Source organism: Mya arenaria, chromosome 17 (genome assembly GCF_026914265.1).
Source record: "Mya arenaria isolate MELC-2E11 chromosome 17, ASM2691426v1".
NCBI classification, from domain to species: Eukaryota; Metazoa; Mollusca; class Bivalvia; order Myida; family Myidae; genus Mya; species Mya arenaria.
In genome coordinates, this window is record NC_069138.1 from 17,383,719 (window position 1) to 17,406,559 (window position 22,841).

Sequence of the window (22,841 nt, forward strand, 5' to 3'; positions counted from 1 at the left end):
CCTTCCCATTTGAAGAGCATGTTTTGATGACGTAGAACACATACACAAGTAAGTTGCAGGTAAGAAAGATGCTGCATACTTGAAATATTTCAACATTTTTTTGTCCTTAATGTTGGGATATTGCAAAAAAATAAAAGTAATAAGCATTTTCAAATGATTTTTTTATTTATTTGCATGCGAAGTCATAATTTAATGTTTTACCGATGACAGTCATACAGTAGATCTGTGGATAGTGGAAATGTCAGCATCATGACCATGATCTAGTCAAAAAAATTGTATGTTGACTGATTTTATTTAGATTTTTGATATGGCAAATCCTTCACGTACAAATTGTTTAGTATCAAAAGTGGGTAGTTGTTCCGATCAGGATTCCGGGTTAAAGCATATAGCGTCTATAAAATATCATAAAAACAAGAAATATTTAAGGAATGAATTGCGGGGTTGATGTCATTATCGGGGTATGAACGCAATTGGGTTGGTCAATGTGTGTGGAGTCCGAAGGACTCCACGCGTACTTCGACCAACCCAATTGCGTTCATATCCCTGATAATGACATCAACCCCGCAATTCATTCCTTATATTTACACCAATAGTTCATTATTTAATTCAAGAATTGTTAAAAAAAATCTTCATTTCATTTAAGAAAACCTTTAAGTAATCCGTTCTTACCCATTCTGTAAATAGAACGACCCGACTATAACCGGAAACATTTTTTTCAAATGATGTCACAATAACGCGGGAAAAGATTAACCACTTGAAATCAATTTAAAACGTAAAATTGAAACACTTCTGGTACCATTATATTTAAAATATGATAAACTAACACTGTTAAAAATGTGATCTATATTTTACGGGACCTGCAGACACAATACAACCAATAACAAGATCAATAGCTTTCATGTATATTGTTATCCAATGAATTACGATCCGAACATATCCGAAGATGTTGCGTTCATCGATTGATGAACTCAATTGCCGAAAGGCAGTTCATTTAAGAAATGGAAGTTGAGGTGTAAATATTGTATGATAACGTTATTGTATATATAAGTTCCGTACACAAAAAATAAATATCCAACTTATATTAATGAGTTTGACAGCTTTTCTTCATTTCATTCTGTCAAAACATAAAGATATATTCATGAAGGGCACCTGCAAGGCTTTAGGGCACAGTTTTAAATCGCTCAGAACATTTCGGCCATGGCCGAGTTGTTACGATTGTATAACGAGGTCTATCTCGAAGCTTTGTCGGAGGAGGCAGAGTTATTACGATTGTATCGAGTTGTTCCCCTTCGCATAATTGTTGTCTGTGTCAGTCAACTTTTTTATTGGAAAGGTAAACAACTTGTTTTAATGCATTAAATGCTTGTTTAGTGCAAAATAACATTTCACTTATATGGTAAAAGATGAATATAACTCTTTATGATCAATTTCAACCATAAAATACTTCACTTAAAACAATTTCAATATTTTTAAAACACCCCCGTTTTTTGCACATTCCCGTTTAGACGTTAGGGATTTGAAGAATCCCATATAACATGTCCATTATTTTAGACTAGACCATGATCATGATGTGCAGACTGCAATACAGCTGCAGGCAAAAATAATAGCATTTACACACGTATATAAAATATGATGTGTTGTTGAAGACAGGTGTGTCGATGGCAGGCAGCATTTCATTAATTTTGGCACTGATCATATGAAGCGGCACAGACCTATAAACCATGGATTGGCAACTGCCCGATATCAGTGAAACGATAAGAAATAATAATTTACCCACAATCCTTAGGGCGCGCTTGGCAAATAGCTGAAAATTCCTCAGAATCTCCGATCGGTGATTAACGGCGATCTTCGGTTATTTCTGCCAGCTCTGCTGATAATTATTTTTAACACCGACATGTCGCATATAATATGTTTGTAGTTTGTTGTTATTGTATTTTCTCTAATTATCAAAGTATTAATCAGGACCTAAAATATACCTGATTAAATTAATATTTAATTAGGATAATTGATGTATCGATCATTATTTAAAAATCAAATAGTCGTCCTTTTAAAGCCAGTTTGTCTTCAAACGGAGATACCTATAATCAACCTCACATTTATGCCTTGTTCATTTTAGTTTTAATTTTAATCAGTAACTGTGATTTTAATCAGATTCCATTGGACTATTATCAACTCAAATGAAAGTACAGCGCATTTGAGTAAATTTTAATTAATGTTTTCCTACATGTATATATTCGGCCGATGTCGAATGTCTCGAAAATGACCACATGGTAAGATCTCGGAATGAAATTGCTCTGCACGCGTGAGATTAAGCAAATCGCATTAACACAGACCAGAATTGCCATCCATGGTTTATAGGTCCGTGGCAGCGGCAAGAGTCTGTACGGGTCTGAATGAATGGCCAAATATGTACAAAAAGTAAACAAATGCTTGCACTAACATGATTGAGTTGATATATGAACAAAATAAATGCATGTACTAGGAATAACAAATTCTTGCTTGAATGAATAAAGAAAAAAATGCACAAAAGAATCATTGAATGAACAATTTATGCATCATATCATTCATAAATGAATGAACGATCGGAAGTATGAGGCAGCTTAGGCTGTTGAAACAAATGCAACACTTTTCAGGCTATTGGTCTCACTTTGCTTTTTTAAGGTGATTAAGTTTGTATTGTTATGATATTGATAATTTTGTTAACAATTATGTTTTAAGTTCTATTGAAATGTCATAAATTAATTACCATTACCTACCTGGCATATAATGAAAGAACAAGGAAGCTGTAGCAGCAAGACATAGAAGAGAAATTTGAATTTAAAATCTCGTGACACTGTTAAAATCAACTGTACAATATGTACTTATAATTGTGTCCCAAGTTTATAATTTATCATAAGTTGGTAGTAATGACGGTAAAACCTGCTTTAAGGCCTGGACGTGCTCCTACATGTATTTGATAAAACAAAAATAAAGGAGAGCATGCACATGATTCCACTCCACATGAAAAAAATGAGCCTTCATGGCAATATGTCTGAAGGGTGTTTCAGGGATGTACACTGTAGTTAAGTCATGCTGGCAATTTCTGTGGAAAAAAAATGTAATATAACTGAGATTATATTGGGTTATAATAAACAATTTGTTACACATATTTTTCTGTTTTAGATATCAGAGACAGAAAGTCCATCAACCAAGATGGCTGAAGGAGATGTTCGTTCGAATGAGGAAAAACTTATTCGCTTCCTCAAAACAGGAACAGAGCGAAACTTCTTCCTGCCAGGAAAAAACAAGTCTTTTCGTTACCTCGGCAATGTAGTGTGTACCATGATGAATGATGGTGAAGGTCAGCGTGTAGTTGAGTGTATTAAGCGTGTGCACGCAGACAAACTTTATCACAAACGTGAGCCTCTACTCTTTATTCTAGCTCAATCTTGCCATGCAGGTGCTAATGATGCTGTGAAAAAAGCAGCTTATGACCTTGTGAACGAAGTTTGTGCAAATCCCGTTGATCTTTTCACGTGGCTGAAGCATATTAAGATTTGTTCACAGTTTACGAAAGGTTGGGGATCAGGGTTAAGACGGACTGTCAATAACTGGTATAACTCTAGAGATCCAAAACAAATTGCAGAGTTTGTAACGCGATACACACACGTTGAGCGTTGGAGTCACAAAGACGTCTTTCGACTATCACATATCAAACCAAAAAATGATGGTGAGTGTTGTTTACTTGCTACACATGAACTGATGTAATAAAAGATTGAAACTCCTTGTACCAATACATTTGAGTGATCAGTTTTAAGGCTGAAATTGTTTAAGAATTTGTAACATGAACTGAATTTTATACCTGTAATTGGTTAGTAAGAGTGCTTAATTTAACTTGTACTTAAGCTGTGCTGTCTTTCATGTGATTTTACAGGCAAAATATAGCCCCATTCCCAACCTGAAAATGTATATATTTTTCACTTCTTCTGTCAAAATTTCAGGATGTCCCCTTGATAAAAAAATATTTTTGACCCTAATCACACCAGAAATAGCCAATATGAATGCATTTTTCCTAGATTGTATTCTACCAATAGAGTTCAATTAAATGAATGTGGTTCTCATATATTTGTTACCAAGCAATAACTTATACTTGATATCGTTTCAAAATAAGTAATATATGTGGTCATTCCAATTTTCCTTTTTTCCATCAAATTTACCTCTTGGAAGAGTCTCTGCCCTTTTACCCTATAATTGATGGCCTAGTAAGTAGATTCAGTATGTAACATACATGTATTACATTTCTTGTATATTCTTCAGGCCTAGCATTTATTGTCAAGGTTGTATGCAAGGGACTCAAAACGGCGAAGGAAGCCACCCCAGACCCAGCACCCCCTGTAGCAAAACTCGTCGCATATTTCGATGCTGTGGAGTATGTGAAGCACTCAACAGACGGGTTTGCTGCGGCTATGAAACTGGAAGAGTATGAACTGCACAAAGAGTATGTGCCGATGGCTCTCTTGTCATCAAAAGAGGTTTGTGTAAATTTGATTATAAAGAATGCTTTATGATATAATTGCGTGAATGAGAGTAATAAATCAGAAACATACTAATGAGTTGTACTTGGTTTTCCTTACATTTTTTTTTCAAGTGGCGATTCAGTGACCATTACGGTTGACAAATAAGGGTTATCTGGTCCCAGTCAAATGTTTAACATTTGATGAGTGATGATCTAGGAGACTCGGGATGCAAGATAAAATGTCTTTAGCTTGAAACTTATGTATATGTTTTTTGAGTCAGAAAATCCATGGATGCATTAATAAGTTAACCTTATATACCTCTTTTTTAAAGAAATATGCACAATTTACTTATAATAATCTGAATGGCACATTCCAAGGTGTAAATGCAGCAGTCTTGTCAAACTAAATAAAATCAGTATTAAGGCAAGAAAATTAATTGTTTGGTGAGGGTAACATCTTGTCCAAAAACAGGTAGGTACTAGGTAGGATATATTTTTTTTTACTGGCAGACTATAAAATCATTAAGGTCGACACCTATGTCATAGATAGGGTCGGATAACAAGAACCAGAAGTGTGTTTTTAAGGGCTTACATGATCAGTGCTTTTTTTAGCCATCTGAGCTTAAAGAACGACAAGATTTGAATCATTTGATGATTGCTTACCAAACATACATTGATAAAAAAAAAGTTATTTCAATTTGTTCACAGATCTGGAATAGCCTGCTACTTAACATGACAGTGAAGGATGTGATGACCAGTCTTCCAGCCCTAGGACGCCGGGCGTACCTCACAATGCCAGCCCGTGGAACTGATGGTGATCCCGTTGTTCGAGAAATACGACATAAGGTGCTCACTCATCTTCAAGATATGGAATCTTTGGAATCTGAACAGTGGGTACTAGGGAAAAAATGATTATGATGATGTAGTATTGTTGAATATTTATCATTTAAAAAATCCATTATCACTTTGTTGCTTTATTCTCTGTAAAATTGAGTAAAATAACAGTATAAATAATTTTGATTGCTGTTAAAAACTAAAGCTATACTTCAACATGCAAAAGTGAAAATGCAACATATCTTTTATGTTTATTCATTGTATCGTACACTTATTTTAATTTTGATTCCAAGTGCATATCTGAAAAATGATTGAAATTGCTGATTGACTGATTGTACAATTTAAAGACAGATTTTCCATGAGGTACTGCCTACAGAGAAAGTAGATCTGATCTTAATTGATTACAGAGAAAATGGATTGGATTTTTATGTTGGGGTATCTAGTAGTCATGGAGATGAGATACAAGGTGCACTTTAATCTGCAAGATATCAATGATTCAAGGTTTGGGAATCTAAATAGACAGCACTGACTTCATAAAAAGTAGCTCTGATCTTTAGTGTGTACATAGGAAATAGATCTGATTTTCATAAGGCACTTAAAGAGGCTGTACTCTGTATGATAAAAAAGCGAAAAAAAAAGAAAATTGTCGAAAACTGACATAAACTTGACATTGATGTGTACAATGCATTGAAACTTACTAACTGAAGTACCACATAGTTTACAATTTATTTAAGTTTAGCAGTTGTTTCGCATTTTTCCATTAAAAAAGATTATTGGGTATGTCTACCAGGTAGAATTCATTCCTTATACGTGATTGGCTAGTCTGTGTTATCACGTGATACTACCGAGGCAGGTGTATAGCTTAATTATGTCACCCAATTAGAGTAAGCCTTCATAGCTCAGTGGATACGACGCTGGACTGCAATTTTGGCAACACAGGTTCGAACCCGGTCTCCGACACATTTTTTTTTAACATTTAGGTACTGTTTTTATGTCACCGAAGGTGGGCATATTAAAATCGCACTGTCCATCCGTCCGTCCGTGTGTCCGATAATTCGTGTCCGGGCTGTAACTTTCCCTTGTATGGACAGATTTTAAAATAACTTGCCACATGTGTTCCACATACCAAGACGACGTGTCGCATGCAAGACCCATGTCCCCACCTCTAAGGTCAAGGTCACACTTAGTGTTTATTCACAATGGGGTGCTGCATATAAGGACATAGAGTATAGCTTGTCGTGTCCGGGATGTAACTTTCCCTTGTTAACAATTATGATATCAAAGCGTAACACATTCTATAAGATAATTGTCCTGAGATTTGTTACAGAAAAATACTTTTTTTGGTGCCAATCTGGTGTACAGTCCCTTTAAGGTGATCTTGTAGTCATGCTCCTTAATTGACAAGGTATGGAGGCATAAGCCTTCAGCAAGTGTAAAATACTATGCATACAATAATTATTTTTAGATTATAATTTTCTGGGGGTATAAGCAAGGTGCAGGTAGATTTTGTCTCGAAAAAAATGGGAAAATAATACTGATAAAACACTGTCGGTCAATTTAAGACCAGCCATCAATTGTATAAAACTGGCTAATTCTTCAGTTTGGTTCAAGTTATCCAAAATGTTTATTGATTGGCCAATATTTATTGAATAATTCCTTTTAACCAATGAAATCTGTTTAATGTACAAGCAGCTCAAAAAGGTAAACTGTGATCAACTTTCAAAGTTTTATACCCCTGGTATTTAAGCAGATTTTGGCAGTCATTCTTAAATTTTCAGGATCAGTCCTTTCTTTATCTATATCGCCATTCGTAACTATGTGCGAGTGTTCTCAGATGTGAAGAAACACGGAGGAAAGGGGGGAAAGGCTCTGAAGAGGGAACATGCTGCTACCAACGAGGATCAACAACCACAGAGCAAGAAGAAGAAGAAAAAGAAGGTTGGCTTTATGTTTTTCATCAAGGTTTCCAATCTAGTTTAAGGCCTAAAGAAAAAATACTATTGGTTCAGGTTACCCAAACCTTCCTACGAAATAGGCAGCGACTCTACCGTTCTATTATTTATTTATTTTTGTGTGTGTTTTAATGTGATGTTTATAAAGCTTTATACTGAAGATAACTTGTATGCCATCCCTCAAAGATGACAATATCATTCCAAGATGAAGCTTAATAAAAAAAACCCAGAAAAACCCTACTAATCCTACCTGTTTTAGAACATGATGTATCCCACACAAACAGTTTTTTGGCCTATTTGATATTGTCATAAAATATCAATTGAATTGTTTACAGTGATTTCTTTTTGAATTATTTTTACTGCCTGTACCTTGCAAATTGGGAAAAAAAGTCGACTTTGGGAAAAATACAAAATCAGGCCAGGCCAAAATAGCTAATATAATGGCAAATATACATGTTTTAACTTTTTTGTGCATACATTATGCTGTGAAAGAGTAAGTCTTGTCAAGATTTTGTTTCTATTTCAAGAAATTCATTGCTTTTTTTTTTAATCATGAATATAATCTGCATTTATCAAATTAGGAAAAAGATATAAAATTTTGGGAAAGTTTTTCGCAAGGGGAAACAGCCTTTAGAAGGCATTAAATTGCATCAAAAAACTCACTGGTTTATAACCCTGCTATTTAAAAGCCAATAAAACTAGAAATGTAAAAAAAGCACTCAAGGTTATTAGTGTCTTAACTACATTGGTGATCAAGTGTCCATCTTGTACCAAGAGGAATGTTTTCATGGCGTTTCAAACTGGGACACCAGTATTGGTTTCTACCCAGGGAACAGACTCTAGAGTGATTCTATAAGCTACCAGTACCAGCTTTTTCACAGTTAAGCTAAAAGAAATTAGAATAAACTAAGAAAAGTAAAAGTTCAGCTACAGCATTAAAAAATAATATTCATTTTTTTAGAAACAATTAAGATTTGTAACATGGTATTTTATGTAACATTTATATTTAGTTTTGGATTTACACACATGTTAATAGTTCCATGTCATTCTTTTTTTATCTTAGGGGAAAAAGCAGGATAAGGGCCAAGGGGAAGGGGTCAATAAAGAAGAGACGGACGAAAACAAGGCCACCGAGAAGGCCAAAAGAAACAACCCAGATATCTATGAGGCCCTGCATAAGGCATTTAGAGCCGCTGTAGAGGTAGGTGCCTTTATTAGCCTTCAAAACTCTGACATTGAAATTATATTCACAAATAAGATGTTGTCATCGGTGATGGATTGTAAAAAGATCTCCCAATGGTATTTCAAATTCAAACAGCAAATCTGCCATGCTAAAAAGGGAGATTTATTTTTTTCTACATTATTTGGTCAGACATTTAAAGGAAGAAAGTTTGCTTTGCTGTAGTTTATAGAGAATTATCAGTGAAAAAAATGATATATCACTTGATAATGATATTATTTCGTGAACTCTAATAGTACATATTTCCCTTTTGGCTACAACTCTTGTGAAAAATGACTTTTGGTGCTCACAAGGTGAAATATATCTCATTCTTCCGCTGAAACAGACAATTATCCTCTATTTAAAATGATATCCGATAATGCGATACACACCCGAGTGACCATAATTTCAGCAAGCCATCTATATCTGCCGTCAATGTGAATGTTTAATATTCTTTATTATTTGGACCATAAAATGTATTCAAGTTATAAAAGGAATATGTTTAGCTAAATATGTTATTTCAGAAAAACACTCCAACAACTGGAAAAAGCTATCTCCTTGCCCTGAAAGCTTCCTCGAGTGAGTTCCAGAAAGGCATTCGAGGAACGCCATCTATTTCTGCCATCGAGGTGATGGCCCTAATGGCTACTATACTCAAGAAGAAGGAATCAAGTGTGGATCTTGGCTTCTTCACAGCTTCGCTCACGCAGATGAAGTATCCTGCTGAGATGGAGAATATTATACAGGATATTGGGCTAATGGCCGTGCCAGTGAGTAGAACTGGCATTCTTGGTTAAATTTGAGTTTTACTCATATGCATGTAAGGCCAACAGTTATTGAGTGTGGTGTTGTAATACTATTAATTATGCCCCACTTTAAAGAAGCGGTGGTTAATACTGCCTCGCAAATGTTGGTAGGTTTGCTGATCGTTAAGGTGTTATTAGATCGTATTTGGCAGTGAGCTTCGTCATGACCAGCAGATGGTTGTGGTGACCTTGAACACAAAACCTTGCCAGATTGATAACTAGAGTATGTATTAGCTTAAGGTCATCAGATCTGGTAGATATGCTGGTCATGACCTACATATTACTCCTATTGATTTTTATGTCAGCAGGTTAACGGTGAGGGACACAGTGACCCTGAACACAAAAACATATATAATCAAGATCAAACAAAGATCAATATATAAACAATGCTTGGACCTATGGTCCTCAAAGTTGATGGGGAGGTTGGTCATGACCTGTAGATCCTTATTGTAGATCCCTATTGACTTTTAGATCAACAGATTAAAGGTCAAGGCCCTTAGATTAAATTATACCTGTGCTAACTTTGTAACAAACTTCACTAATGTACTGCTTTTAGGAGGATAAATAAATGTTTTACAGGAAACTATAACTCGTCAAGTTCTATAATTGTGCATCTGTATGTTGTAAATGGGGGTCCCTAGCCATACAATTGCTCTGTGACTAAATTTCTCTGTGTCAAGGAAGTCCCTGATCCCATCCTTATTTGAGTCAATAAGATTTAAGGGGCAGCGGTAAAAGAGAGTGGGAGGGCAGGCATGAAAATCTAGCAATTGATTTATGGTCGCCTAAAGTATTTAAAGCATTTTATACATTCCATTCCGGCTTACAGTGGAACCTAACTAGTCTATTACATTACCTTATCTTCCGGACACTTAAAAAGATTTATATGTGAAGATACTCCATGTTTTATCATGCAGGACCAAATTCTAATCTGTGACTGCAGCATCCTCTGTAACCTGGGCTCTTATCCTCGTTATTTCCAACGTCAATGAAACAAAGGGAAAAAATATTTTCATTGAGCAAACTTTATTACAGATTTATGTTAAATTCTCGTTATATTGTTCAGGACCTGACGCTAGCCTGTGACCCAGCATCCCCAGTAACCTGGGCCCTGGAGAAGAAACGCAAGTATGATGTCATCCTTGTGATGTCTGATGGCCATGAAACGGAGGGAGAAACATCACCAGGAAGCTCTCTAGTCGAGTATAGACAAAAAATGAAACTGCCTAACACGAAGTAAGGGAACTTTAAAGTCACTAGAAAAAAAATCAACATAGCATTTGTAAAAGAGGGCAGGGCCCAGACAAGCATTACACACATAGTTAATGCAAATACACATGTACATGCAGTAAAATCTTGTTGGTAATTCTTTCAGAATGGTGATATGTGGACTCGCCTCCCCAAAACTGGAGTTTGCCACTGAACCGGGCATGCTTGATATTGGTGGATTTGATGCAACAGTGCCCAAAATCATCAGCGAATTTGTTACCGAAAAATTGGACACTTTGTGAAGATTATAAGCTGTCTAAGTGATTATTTTTCAAAAGTGGGAATTTGTTTCAAAGTCTGGTGAAAGTTGTTAATTGCAGAATGTGTCAATAAAGTTCAGATAAAATGTACTTTTTATAAGAAATGTTGGTTTAAAAGATGATTGTTTGGCCTAAATGTTAGATAACATCAGTTTGGAAGTCAAAGGGAGTAATTTGTTTTTTGAGATACATGATAAAATAGAAAATAGATAAAATAATGAAGATGTTAACATCTTGAAAGTTGAAATATGGATAAAATTACCAAATTATTGAGTCAGAATTAATTGACTCTGAAATTATGTAAACAAAAGATTTGTGGCTGGTGTATTCTGTGAACGAACATAGAATCTTCAATAAACTAGCCCGAGTTCTTGTTCTGAATGGCTCAAACGTTTTCTGATTTTTACAAAATTGCTGCTATGTAAAATTAAATTTTGAACAAGCCCAGCAAACGTTTTACCAATGCTGGGCTTGTGTTTGTGCTAGTTTTGTGCACTGTATATGAAATGTTTGAAATGTAAACACAGAAGCAATCAGGTGATATTGTGCAATGTTCATTTTTAGATTACAATGTATTATAGTGTAACCTTTTTAGTGTAGAACTCTGTTGTTATTTGTTGTTAGAGGGTTGATTGTTGATTGTTGTTGGAAATGAATGCTTTTAAATTGTTAGCTTTGTAAATGTTAGCAGTTATTTCACTGTAAGATAAATATGAATTAAAAATAATGGATTTTTGTATGCGATGTATTCTGACAGTTCTGAATTTGATTTTTTTATGCTTTTTATTCTGTCAGACAATTCCCGAGTTAAAAATGAATTTAAAAAAAAAAGATTTGTGTATGCTTTTTTTTCTTTAATACAGTTCTTGAGTTAAAACTGAATTGTAAAAAAAGAGAGATTTTTTATCCTTTTTATTTGTTTCTTCATGTTCATTTGAGAACAAATTGAGTTAGAAATAAGTGCAGAATTCATGGACATATATATGCTTGAAGATTACTTCTACCAGTAATTTTGATGACTTTCATAGTTGGCTGTGACCAGGGAGAGGAATCACGTGAACTGGGGCCGTATTCATAAACTTAAGTCATTTCCTAACTTAAATTGATTTCTTCAAACTTTCATTGTCAAATTAAAAGAAATGTTTAAGTGTTCATTAGAATGTTTTTTTTTCAATAAGGTCAGTAATAATACCGGTAATGTATTCTGGGAATTCTGAAAGTTTTTATTTCATTTGAATAAAGAGATTCTAAAATTAGGAAAGTGTTTTAAGTTAAGAAATGAATTAAGAAGTTTTATAAATCCTCCCCCTCAAGGGGTATTTTAATGATGCAATCTTTGGCCAAAATTTTAGCATTGAATCTTCATGTTGAAAGTTTGGCCAAGTATTGCATCATTAAAATACAAGCAAATCTGAAGTATTTCACACGTATAGAAGCAGAAAATAGCATAGTCTTTTATAGGCTAAGAAATATTACATATATCTTTTCTGTCAAAAACATTAATTAGAAATTATCACCACTTGTTTGTTCACATCAGTTGTGACCCCTGGTAACCACTGTGAGGACTCCCTATAAGTCACGTGACTACTCACCCTGGTGACTACAGGCGTTGGCGTTGATATCGCAACATGTTCGGAAGGTCAAGGATACTTATGGCTAATGGTTGTTCTCATTAAACCTTTTATGTAAAACATGTTTGACTTGCTGCTCAAAATTGACTGAACATTTCGAAAATTAACGAATAGACCCATATCTTCCTTTTATGATTAACATGTTTCTGATATAGTGTTTGAAAAATTCAGGGGGTCGTTTCATCAAGATTCCAAAATGTTATGTACGTTAAGTTTTATAGGAGTATGAACATCTAGACACTAATGCAATTGTAATACATGATTTTCTTATTTACAAGTGTTTGTTAAAGATTATATACTATGATAGCTTTTTTTAATGTTTTAAGTGAAGATGTGTGTGTGTGCATGCATGTTTTGTTTGGGTTTTATTTTAAACATTTGCTGTTGTATTTTTTGACGAAGGCCATATTGTAAATAAGTTATGTTGCATAGCTTAATGTGTAACCTTCAATAAATAAAGTTATTTATATCAGTCCAAGTAGGAGCAATTTTGTAGGAAAAATTAAAAGTTCCTAGGATTCCTGATGAATTCTCGCTTCGTTCTTTACATTCAATTCCAAATCTTCCAATTTGTTTTTGTTCATATTGAGTCATTTTATCACTCTTGCGTTTGTTCTATTCAATGAATTTATTCTTTTCAAAGTCAGAGACATTTCCATATGACCATGTTTTAAGCCAAAGTGCTTTAGGTTGCTTTATTTGGTGCTTTCTATTGATGTTTTCATGTAAACCACCTGTTGCCCAAGTTACACTGCTTAGTTTCACCGGGACAGTTCAGCTCCTGATTCTAAACAATGAACTCACAATTCCAACAATCCAGATATGGATAAACTTTTGTATCATTTTTGATGCAAAAAGCCTTTGGCTAAAAAAGGTGTTCTGAAATTGTTTTGTTTTTGTTAGAAAATCATTTCAAATCTTGCCATGTTTAACGAAACAGCAAGTTTTTTTGGGGGGCAGTTAAGGATACATTAAAGACTGCTTTTATAACGCCGCTTATTTCAGACAGACAACATTGCAACAGTTCTCTTGGCTATGCAATGTAACAGGTTTCCACTGACATATTAAAAGATGTTATATTCAATATACAACTCCTTGAAATTTATATATTCATATATCGTTGTTATACGTAATCTTATTCAGATATCTTTGTTTAAAAACTGTTCTTGTTGTACATTTTTGGTGATATTTAACTTATTAAGGGTTTAAATTTGTTTTTCAATATTTGAATCTCAATTGAGTGATTTAATGAAATACATTTACATGTTATTAATGTGTTGATTAATGTTTGAATGTAAAATGTTGCCTACATAATAGACAATGCCAAAGGAACTTTCACAATATCAAAGTGTGAAGTACTCTTTTTATATAAAATTTGGCAATTTATTGGAAGTTATTTGGTACTATTAAGATACCAGAATGTTGATGTGGTATTATAAGTTATTGGGTTTGTAGGTAATCCGATATGGGATATACGAGGAACAGGTTATGGTCGGTTGGAATCTAAATATGGTTTCATACATTCTGTTTATCCCATACTGGGTCACCTACTAACCCAGTAACTTCTATATCATTTCGAAAACATGTCAATTCCAATTTTATCATTGGAATCGGAAATGGAAGCCATTTTGGTACAACACTATATTGTTTAGTGACCCAATGAGGAAAAATATGGGGTCACCGCATGACCAGTCCTGGACCAGTGGCGTTCTGTCATTAATGTTGGAGGCGTGACATATATTTATATGGGATAGAAACCATAGGTTAGCACTTAAATGCTTCTACCAAGTGGCGCTAATTTGGAATATGATTTTGACTCGTGGACAGAACATACACTTTTTTGATGGTGAACTACACCAAAATTTTTACTCCAAAAAGAGTATGTTGATAGTCCTGTTAGTATCGACATGTTTTTGTGCTAGTCTTATCGAGGCCACCTTATCAACTCATATATTGTATGATGACTTTCGAAATAATTTCTTGAGAAGTTGTAGTATATATTTTGACTCCAGAACTGCATTTTTCAGTTTATTTGAATTTGCAAGGTATCTTTTTTAGTTTAGTTTTGACAGAAATATTAAAAGATATACTTAACCTTAATATATTTTGTCATTGGCGGGTTCATAAGGCCTATTTGTAGTTTGATTATTAACCAGGTGTTCTCATTGTGAAACCTGGTTATAAGAATGAAGAATGTCCTTGTTTGGGCTGGCAGTTGGGTGGGTGGGCCTAGTCAAATTTGCCTATGAAACTGAATAACTTTAGGATTGGTCGACATATTGTGACCAAACTTGGTACATAGAAGAGTTTATGGAATCCTTTTATGGGATTGCATTTGTGGCCCCTTCATTGTTACTCAAAATGGATAACCGTTTGGTACTGAATAACTTTACCATAACTTAAGTTAGGGTTGACATATTGTTACCAAACTTGGTATGAGGGAAGAGGTTATGGAGGACTTCCATTGGAATGCATTTTGCCCCAAGGGTAACAGTTGAAATTGAATCTCACAACAAAGGTTAAAGTCCTGTCAATCATTGAAAACCTGGTTTTGTCGCATTGCGGCCTTTCTTGTTTATATTGCATTTATGCTCTAATCTTTACAATACAATCTTAATGTCTTTCAGTATTTATGGTAGTCAATTTATGTATACCTAATTCCAGTCTCATCTTAGCCAATATGTGTATTGTTTGGCGCATTTTCATTTATTATACCCACCTTTAATGTCATGCATATCGTAAACAATTTATTGTATTGTATACTCCCATTTTTTTATATTCTGAGGTTGTTGCCCATTTCTTTGTAAGATGCATCATTTTACATGTCATTTTATAGAGGGAAGTGTATATCACATACATGTTTTTGCAGTTTGCAGTGTTGGCAATATCTTGAGAAACCTTTAGCAATAAATTCATGAGTCTTCATCTACAGAGTGCATGAACTGACATCAAGGTTACTTATAAGATACATTAATGAAATAACCACTTTCTGTAACGAATGTATCCAAGAGTGGACACCTTATTGTAATGCCATGTTCAGTTCAGCTGTTTTCTTCAGATCTGATAGTTAAAGGATTAATCGTATTAATGCCCTCTGTATACTTTAAACAAAGTTTGCCATTCAAGTTTTTTAAGACTTCAGTTTATTGCTTAATTCATACGGATGTGGATAGCGACAGTATTCTGCCCCAAACCAGTCTGGGTAAGAATAGTCAGAACAGCAGAGCAAGCCAATATTCAAACTGAAGTTATTTACTATTAATTCATATTTTAGTTTCCAATTTCATTCTAAAAGCAAAGATGGTGTAATAGAAATGAGAGAGCTCTCCATCATGTGTTAATCATCTGATACTGCATAAAGGCTATTCCATTTTAACATACAACCAACCCCAACAAGGCAAAATATATAGGAAAATCCATAGGGGGAGATTACCAGTACTTTGCTTCATTTATGTTAATCTTTTTTTTTTTTAAATACTTTTCATTAGTGGGTTGTATGTATAAATAGATATGCCCCAAATAAATCATACATGTATAAACTTGGCTTTACAGAAACCAAAAACATATAAAATCTGTAATAGTTTTGCATGCTGCATGTATACATGTATATTTGTGGATATACATATATTTTCGAAGTTCCATGACATTTTCGATTTAACATATAGTATGTAATATTCATATTCATGTACTTCCTGGTATACTAAATCAACATGTATAACGCAACACAGTGTAGTAATTCATATTCTTTATGTACTATTTATACAATGAGTAATAATGAAATGTGTAATAAAAAAGGTATTTATAAGAAAATTCCCCAAATAAAGCTAAATGCTACAGAGAACTGGTGTTTGTCTTTAATACTTTTGCGTTGATCAAATCACCATTAAGCGATCAAGGTCAGTTTCTTGCAGAGGCATGCATTGGTCTCACTGGATACAAAAAAAACTTACTGGATACAAAATGTCAAACTTTAAGAACCCTGAAGATCGTTTTATTAGTGCTGGGCTTTCAAATGTATGCATACCAGCATATTTAACTAGTCAGTAAGTTAGCGAATGGCCGATTGTTCAGAACTGTGGTAAGGTTTACAGCAAGGATCATGTCTGGAAGTTTCATCCACATCCTTGTGATAGGCAGTTAAACTTAACAAGTTTAGAGACAACGTTTCAGCTGGGCTTGTTTTATTTAAATATATATATAAACACTAGCTCATCCTTTGATGAAACTGTTAACACATTTGATACTTTAACAAAGTTTTGAACAATCGGCCTAATGCTTACACATAGTATTGAGAAGCATTCATTCAAAGAGTTTCATCATAACTTTAGGCCTAATAGTTAATAGGTCATGTTAACAGTGAAGTGGTTGCACAACAATGTTCTATGTACATTTGTCACAATCTACAAACTATACTTTTATAAGTGTTTTTTTTCTTCATAATCTATAACTTTAGTAATACTTAAATCAAATGTTTCTTTTTTCACAAACTTCAGCAATACTTTTTTTGAGTGATTCTTTTTTCATAATCTATAAACTTTAGCAATACTTTTGCGGGCATTTTTTACATTATCAACAAAATAAAAGAAGTGATGAAGCATATGGATATGTTTGGTCACAAAAATTTTGTTCGTATAAAATCACTTTTTTCGCAAATTTACTCAACGACTAGTACAATATTATGTTGTGGTAGGTCTGTTAGCATTCTCTGGTAAAAAAGTGTCCATTTTGGTAGGCCTAAGAAATATAAATCAGTTCTTCTACAAGATCAGAGCATATTGCCTCGTACTGTTTGTCTTTTACAAGACGAAGTCCACTCTTTAGCAAGTAAAAGTACAGAACCAAATAAGGACCATGAATCCAAGTCACACAAAAGCATTGATTTCTTCAACATCAAAGCATATCTCCTGGTCCTTGTTTTCCGCGCGACTCGGTCCATGCTTTTGCTATTGTTCTCTTCATCTCATCATCGCCATCTTCATACATTTGTTTCATCATCGTCATCAGGCCTTCATTGGGGTCCGCGTCTTTGTCCATGGCCCTGATGAGAGAACATGACAGATCTATGGTATAAATGGGTCTTATTCAAAACTAGTATTACATAGAAATATACCAAGTGGATACTATTATTTTGCCTGGTGTCAAAGCAAGATTTTATGACTTGTGATTAATATGAATTTTGTTGTCAATCAAATGATTGTATTCCGTAGCATATGGCTGTATAATCAAATGTATTACTTTGTCCGCCACTGACAAAAAACATCTGACAAGTGACCATCTGGAGTGACGCTCCAAACCTCCAATGAAATATCAATTTTTGTTGTGGGCTAACTAAATACATGTGAACTTACGGCTCCCATCCTTGAACAAAATATTAACTTTGGTGTGGCCTTAACTAAGTACATGTGAACTTATGGCTCCCATCCTCAAACAAAACATCAGCTTTGGTGTGACCTTATGCTTATATGCATGTGAATTACAGCTCCCATCCTCGAATGAAATATCAACTTTGATGTGGACTTAACCAAATACATGTGAACTTACAGCTCTCATTCTTGAACAAAATATAAACTTTAGTTCCGCCTTAACTAAGTACATGTGAACTTTCAACTCCCATTATCGAACAAAATATCAGCTTTGGTGTGGCCTTAACTAAGTACAAGTGTACTTACGGAGTTTTGTGCTTGTCTTTCACTTTCTTCTCTGTAACAGTGACGTACGGCCAGGTTTTTCCCGTCTCTTTTTTCTTCAGCATTACTAAAACCATGTCAGTTTTCACCTGGAACAGAAATATAGCACTAACAAACCAAGAATGATAATTTTTAGGATTAAGAATATATATTTTTGAAACAGTTGTAAATTTCTTCTTTTTTTTTGCTGGATATTTGAATTGAAAACAGTAAGACATACTTTGAAATGAATATAAATTGCTGTGGAAATAATCTTAACCCTGGTCTAAGCCCCTTCACTCTGCTTTGGGACAGAATCCCTTCAGCTAAAACCATTTTGATTCAGTTTTTTTTAGTAAAAGGTCTGCTTTTCCTTATAAACATAGCTATGTGATTAATTTTGAATATACGTTGATGTTCTGTGAAATGAAAATTGGACATTTTTGTCAGTTTCTTCAATATCATTTGGTTTAATCCTACACTCTCATTACTATTTTAAAATTTCCATTATTACCTAATCTGTTACATAATTCCTATAAATGTTGTATTAAAAAACATCCATCTTTTGTGTTGATATATGTTGAAATATATATCATTAAAACATTCAGTTTGGTCGGATGAATGTTTGATTTCTTGCTGTATCATGTAATGAGAATAATGTGACTTGAATAGTTTGAATCTATATGATATCCATGTATATCGACATGAATAGAACATAAAACAAGTCCTGAAGTTGATTTTTTGTTTATAGCAAACATTAAAACAAGAAAAACAGGCCAGCTTAAAACAGCAAAAATAATTTGATAATCATAAATGTCAAATATGCATGTTGACCAATTTATACCCTTCAAATGGACATTTTTTTAAATGAATACTTTAAAGGTAATCTATTCATCATTAATACAAAAAAAGCTACAGGTAAAGTTACAAAATGTTATGTTTGAATATTCTCACAAAGAACTTTTTTAAAAAGAAATTAAATGTTAAACTCTCACAGATTTATCGTTTTTACAACTTTTCTATTTTTTGTCTTGGAAAGAGCAAATTTCTGCGTAAATATCTGCAAACCAATGATAAAAGATTGCTGACAAAAGATAAGAGCGGCATCATCATCGCAGATTTGTATATTTCCGTTCGAAAATTAATGTTTAATGGCTTAAACCGTTACTAACGGTTTAAGATAAATGCATAAAATGTTAGTTTTTGAAATTCAATATAAAAGTCTGGATCTAATTTTTGTTAGCAGTCTTATATCACTTGTTTCCATGGATTATTGCAAAAAATGGCTCGTTCCAAGACAAAAATTAAAAGAAGTTGTCAAAATGTTCAATCTGTGAGAGTGCAGCTATAGGAAAGAAATTGATGAAGTTGCTTTAAATCATTGTCAAATTTGGTTTTATTATATCCCTATGATAAATCATAATAGTAGTGTCATTATGGTGTTATTCAAAAATGTAATCCTTGCAAAAATAATAAAATCATCATGGTTAATCATTATAAATCAAACAGAAATTATTTCGATGTTAATATCTGAAATATCTAACACATTGTTGCATAATGTGTCCTTATGATGGATGGCTTACTTTCATGAACCAACACATCTTTGCAAATTGAATTGCATGCTACCTTAAAGGTGAACTGAAACCATTGTTCATACCTTGAAGAGGCTGTCCTGAGGAGATATTGGTTCCATCAGATGTACAACTTCACATGTGTAGTTTTTTCCCTTCACGTCTGAACATCGTAGGTTAAATGATCTACAAATTACAATCAGCAAAATTATATGTACAGGGTATTCAATTTATAGTCGGTAAGACTCGGTATGTAACTATGTTTTATCAATATAATGAAGATTATGAAATTATCAGAATACAACTTCTTTACTAATAATGATGATATATGCATTCATGTAATGTATTTATAATTGCTCATGTTTTATCATACTAAAATTATTGTACATTTTGAGTTTTATTCATTCACACACTGGCATTGTTTTAAAATCTGCCCTTTATCAGGTTTTCCCCCAGAATTTTGATAAAATGACATCGGGCCGTTATCCGTCCATATTCATAAAGCATCTTAATAAAATTTTCCAAATCGGTGAAACAATTGCTTTTGTTCCTTATTTGAATTTCAACAGAAGACACAATGTGTTTAAATATAAATATGAAAATAAGCAAGAAATTCTCTGAATAATAAATTAAGGGTTTTTATAAATACATTGTCAAAAATTCAGAATTTTTCACTAACAAGCTTTCAGAACCCTGCCCATCAACATTCTTTACTTTAAAATAAATACAATTTACTACAGATTTTCAAAAACAGGTTTAAATATCTTTTTAAAAATTCTAATTGAAAGGGGTAAGCACTGCAGAATTCTGGCAGTCCAAAGGGTAGAACAGGGCTAGGCCATGGTCAAAAAGCCTAGAAGAAACACTGACTTGCCTCAGGTTTATTTATAAATTACCTTTCTGTGAAGTTACAAGTGATTTGTTCTTTAGGCACATCTTGAACTCCAGGGGCTGTTGCATAGATCTTCATAAACTTCTCTGACTGGTCCCAGGCTGCAAATACATTTTAACAAAATATGATACCCAGTAACTTGGCAGTAAATAAAATACTTTTTCACTGAACTTAAAACACCAATATCTAGTTAACCTTTGACTTAATGATGTGCAGGAACAGTTATCACACCAACTTGTACCATCACTGAAGATGTTACTGATTTAAAATAATGCGTAAATTGTATGCCCAAACTTACAATAACCACATCAATTATTTGGGAAACCTTTGGATTAATTTAGTTCAACTTTTATCTTAATTTTATAAATGATATTATATTACTGTATTCCTGGTACTCCAAATTTCCCAAGTTTACCCTTCATAGCTTACATTCACATATAAATTAAGCAGGGTGTCACAGAAAATTGAAGATTCATTTCAATAAAACTCATGTAGGATTGGTTTAACAGTAAAGTGTGATTATATGATGACCAATCTGCACCAGACCTAATATTACCCTTGAAAATGTATATATATATATATATATATACACACAGTAACGACTTACCATAGTTCTTGATGTCCACTGTAGGCAGGCGTGGTTTTGTTGAAACTGGTTTAGGGGCTGTCCCAGAAGTCTGGTTAGCTGCTGCTGCCTCACGCTCAACATGAGCTGTTATTTCTGTCTCCACTTTTCGAAGCTCAATTGTAAGTAGGTCCTTAACACGTTTGCGTTCAGCTAATGCAAGAAGTTTACGTAATTCTTCTGCATCCAAGCGTAACTGAAATGTAAAAATACCATTTTGCTGGAAGACAATGAAGCACGAATGTCCACCCAACACCCAAAGAAGATTTACTCTTGTCTTGGGCTACATACCATTCTAAAAGGTTTTCAAAGACCATTTTTTGAATGGTGTTTAGGCTGGACTAAACATCTTTAAAAAAAGCCTGGACGGCATGTTAAAATATCATGTAAGGCTGGTAGTCCAAATATTTGAACGTGGACAGATTTTTTAAAGATCTTTTGTACGGCAAATCCTTAACATACAAATTGTTTTGATTCCTTTTTCGTCCTTTCACTCTAATTGGGTATCCGTGTTAGAGCAAATTATAAGTCTATCAAAGATCATAAAAAAGAAGCTTAATTTAAATTATATGTTATTTCTAATTAGGTTATTGTAGGAAAAGTCATTAACCAATGAACAATTATAGTCATTAACCAATAAACAATTATGGGTTAAAGGTTGTTTTTTCATTCCTTTCTGTCAAGACATACTCGTATACGTAAGGACACCTGCAGTTCATGTATGCATAACTGTTGTCTGTGTCTTTTAATGGACTTTTTTAATGGATGTAATACTTTTTTGGAGTAAAATACTTTTGCACTTACATGGCAATATAAGAATATAACCTTTTTGCCAACCAGTTTAGGGATTAGAAGAATCCCATTGTTCGTCTATTACTTTAGACTTGTAAGTTTAGTTGAGGGTCTTACATACACACATCAGAAAAATAGCATAATGTAAACAAAAGCGGATCCAGGAGGATGCACTCGGCCCCTCAAATATTCCAAGTCAACTTTTTATTTCAATATAGGAGAACAGTGATGAAAAAAGAAATAAAATGACCCAATTAGGAATAAAAATGGTTAAAATTTTCGTGGGCAAGTACCCCCGGGTCTAGGTCACCTTGCCAACACTTCAAATCAAATAAATTTCAGTTCTGATGGAGGGGCGAAAGTCACATGGTTACGCCCCCCAAGTTGACCCCCCCCCCTTACGTCAAACCCTGCACGTGACCCTGGATTAATTAAGACAACATTTAGGTTTGTCAATCAAACATGATATGGATAAAATTGAGATTAATTAATTTAATTATAAATGTTCTTTTTTTGAAAAACGAAAGCGAAAGGATTTCATTTTTAAACGAAACTGTTGACAGATTGAAATTAGTCTACTTTGTCCAGCGAAATTCTTCCCTAATTATTTCATTTCAAACACTTCTGACTACATGATCATAAATAAGCTATCATAACATACATCACTCGTGCTCGCCATGTTTCTCGAACATCTACTTTCACTTTGAAGCACGCGACATGTGCGAAGTTAGCGTTTATCAAAATGCGAAAGTTCGCATTATCAGGAATTAATTTTATGAACTAGATGTGTTCCGAACATGACTTCGTTCATTTCCGTTAAGTTACGCAG

General features: G+C 33.8%; 2 protein-coding genes across 6 annotated transcripts; one reads left to right on the top strand and one right to left on the bottom strand.

The window, feature by feature from the left end:
- Positions 1-4: 4 nt before the first annotated feature.
- On the top strand, positions 5-16,265 carry LOC128223906 (RNA-binding protein RO60-like). Of its 5 annotated transcripts, none has more exons than XM_052933366.1 (9): positions 5-59; positions 3,163-3,709; positions 4,297-4,511; positions 5,204-5,385; positions 7,108-7,267; positions 8,345-8,482; positions 9,025-9,270; positions 10,373-10,542; positions 10,682-16,265. In XM_052933366.1, the coding sequence occupies exons 2-9, from the start codon at positions 3,193-3,195 to the stop codon at positions 10,815-10,817; spliced, it is 1,764 nt and encodes a 587-aa protein (XP_052789326.1). In that variant the 5' UTR covers positions 5-59; positions 3,163-3,192; the 3' UTR covers positions 10,818-16,265. The 5 variants fall into 5 exon arrangements, with proteins under 5 accessions (XP_052789326.1, XP_052789327.1, XP_052789325.1 ...); XM_052933367.1 differs by having other exon boundaries at positions 21-48; XM_052933365.1 differs by lacking the exon at positions 5-59 and adding an exon at positions 78-136.
- Positions 16,197-22,739, bottom strand: LOC128223908 (calcyclin-binding protein-like). Its single transcript, XM_052933371.1, has 6 exons — positions 22,674-22,739; positions 21,203-21,416; positions 20,600-20,696; positions 19,790-19,889; positions 18,136-18,242; positions 16,197-17,504 (listed from the first exon to the last, which is right to left on the bottom strand). Exons 1-6 carry the CDS (start codon positions 22,689-22,691, stop codon positions 17,357-17,359), a joined length of 684 nt encoding a protein of 227 aa, XP_052789331.1. The 5' UTR covers positions 22,692-22,739; the 3' UTR covers positions 16,197-17,356.
- Between the last annotated feature and the right edge of the window lie 102 nt (positions 22,740-22,841).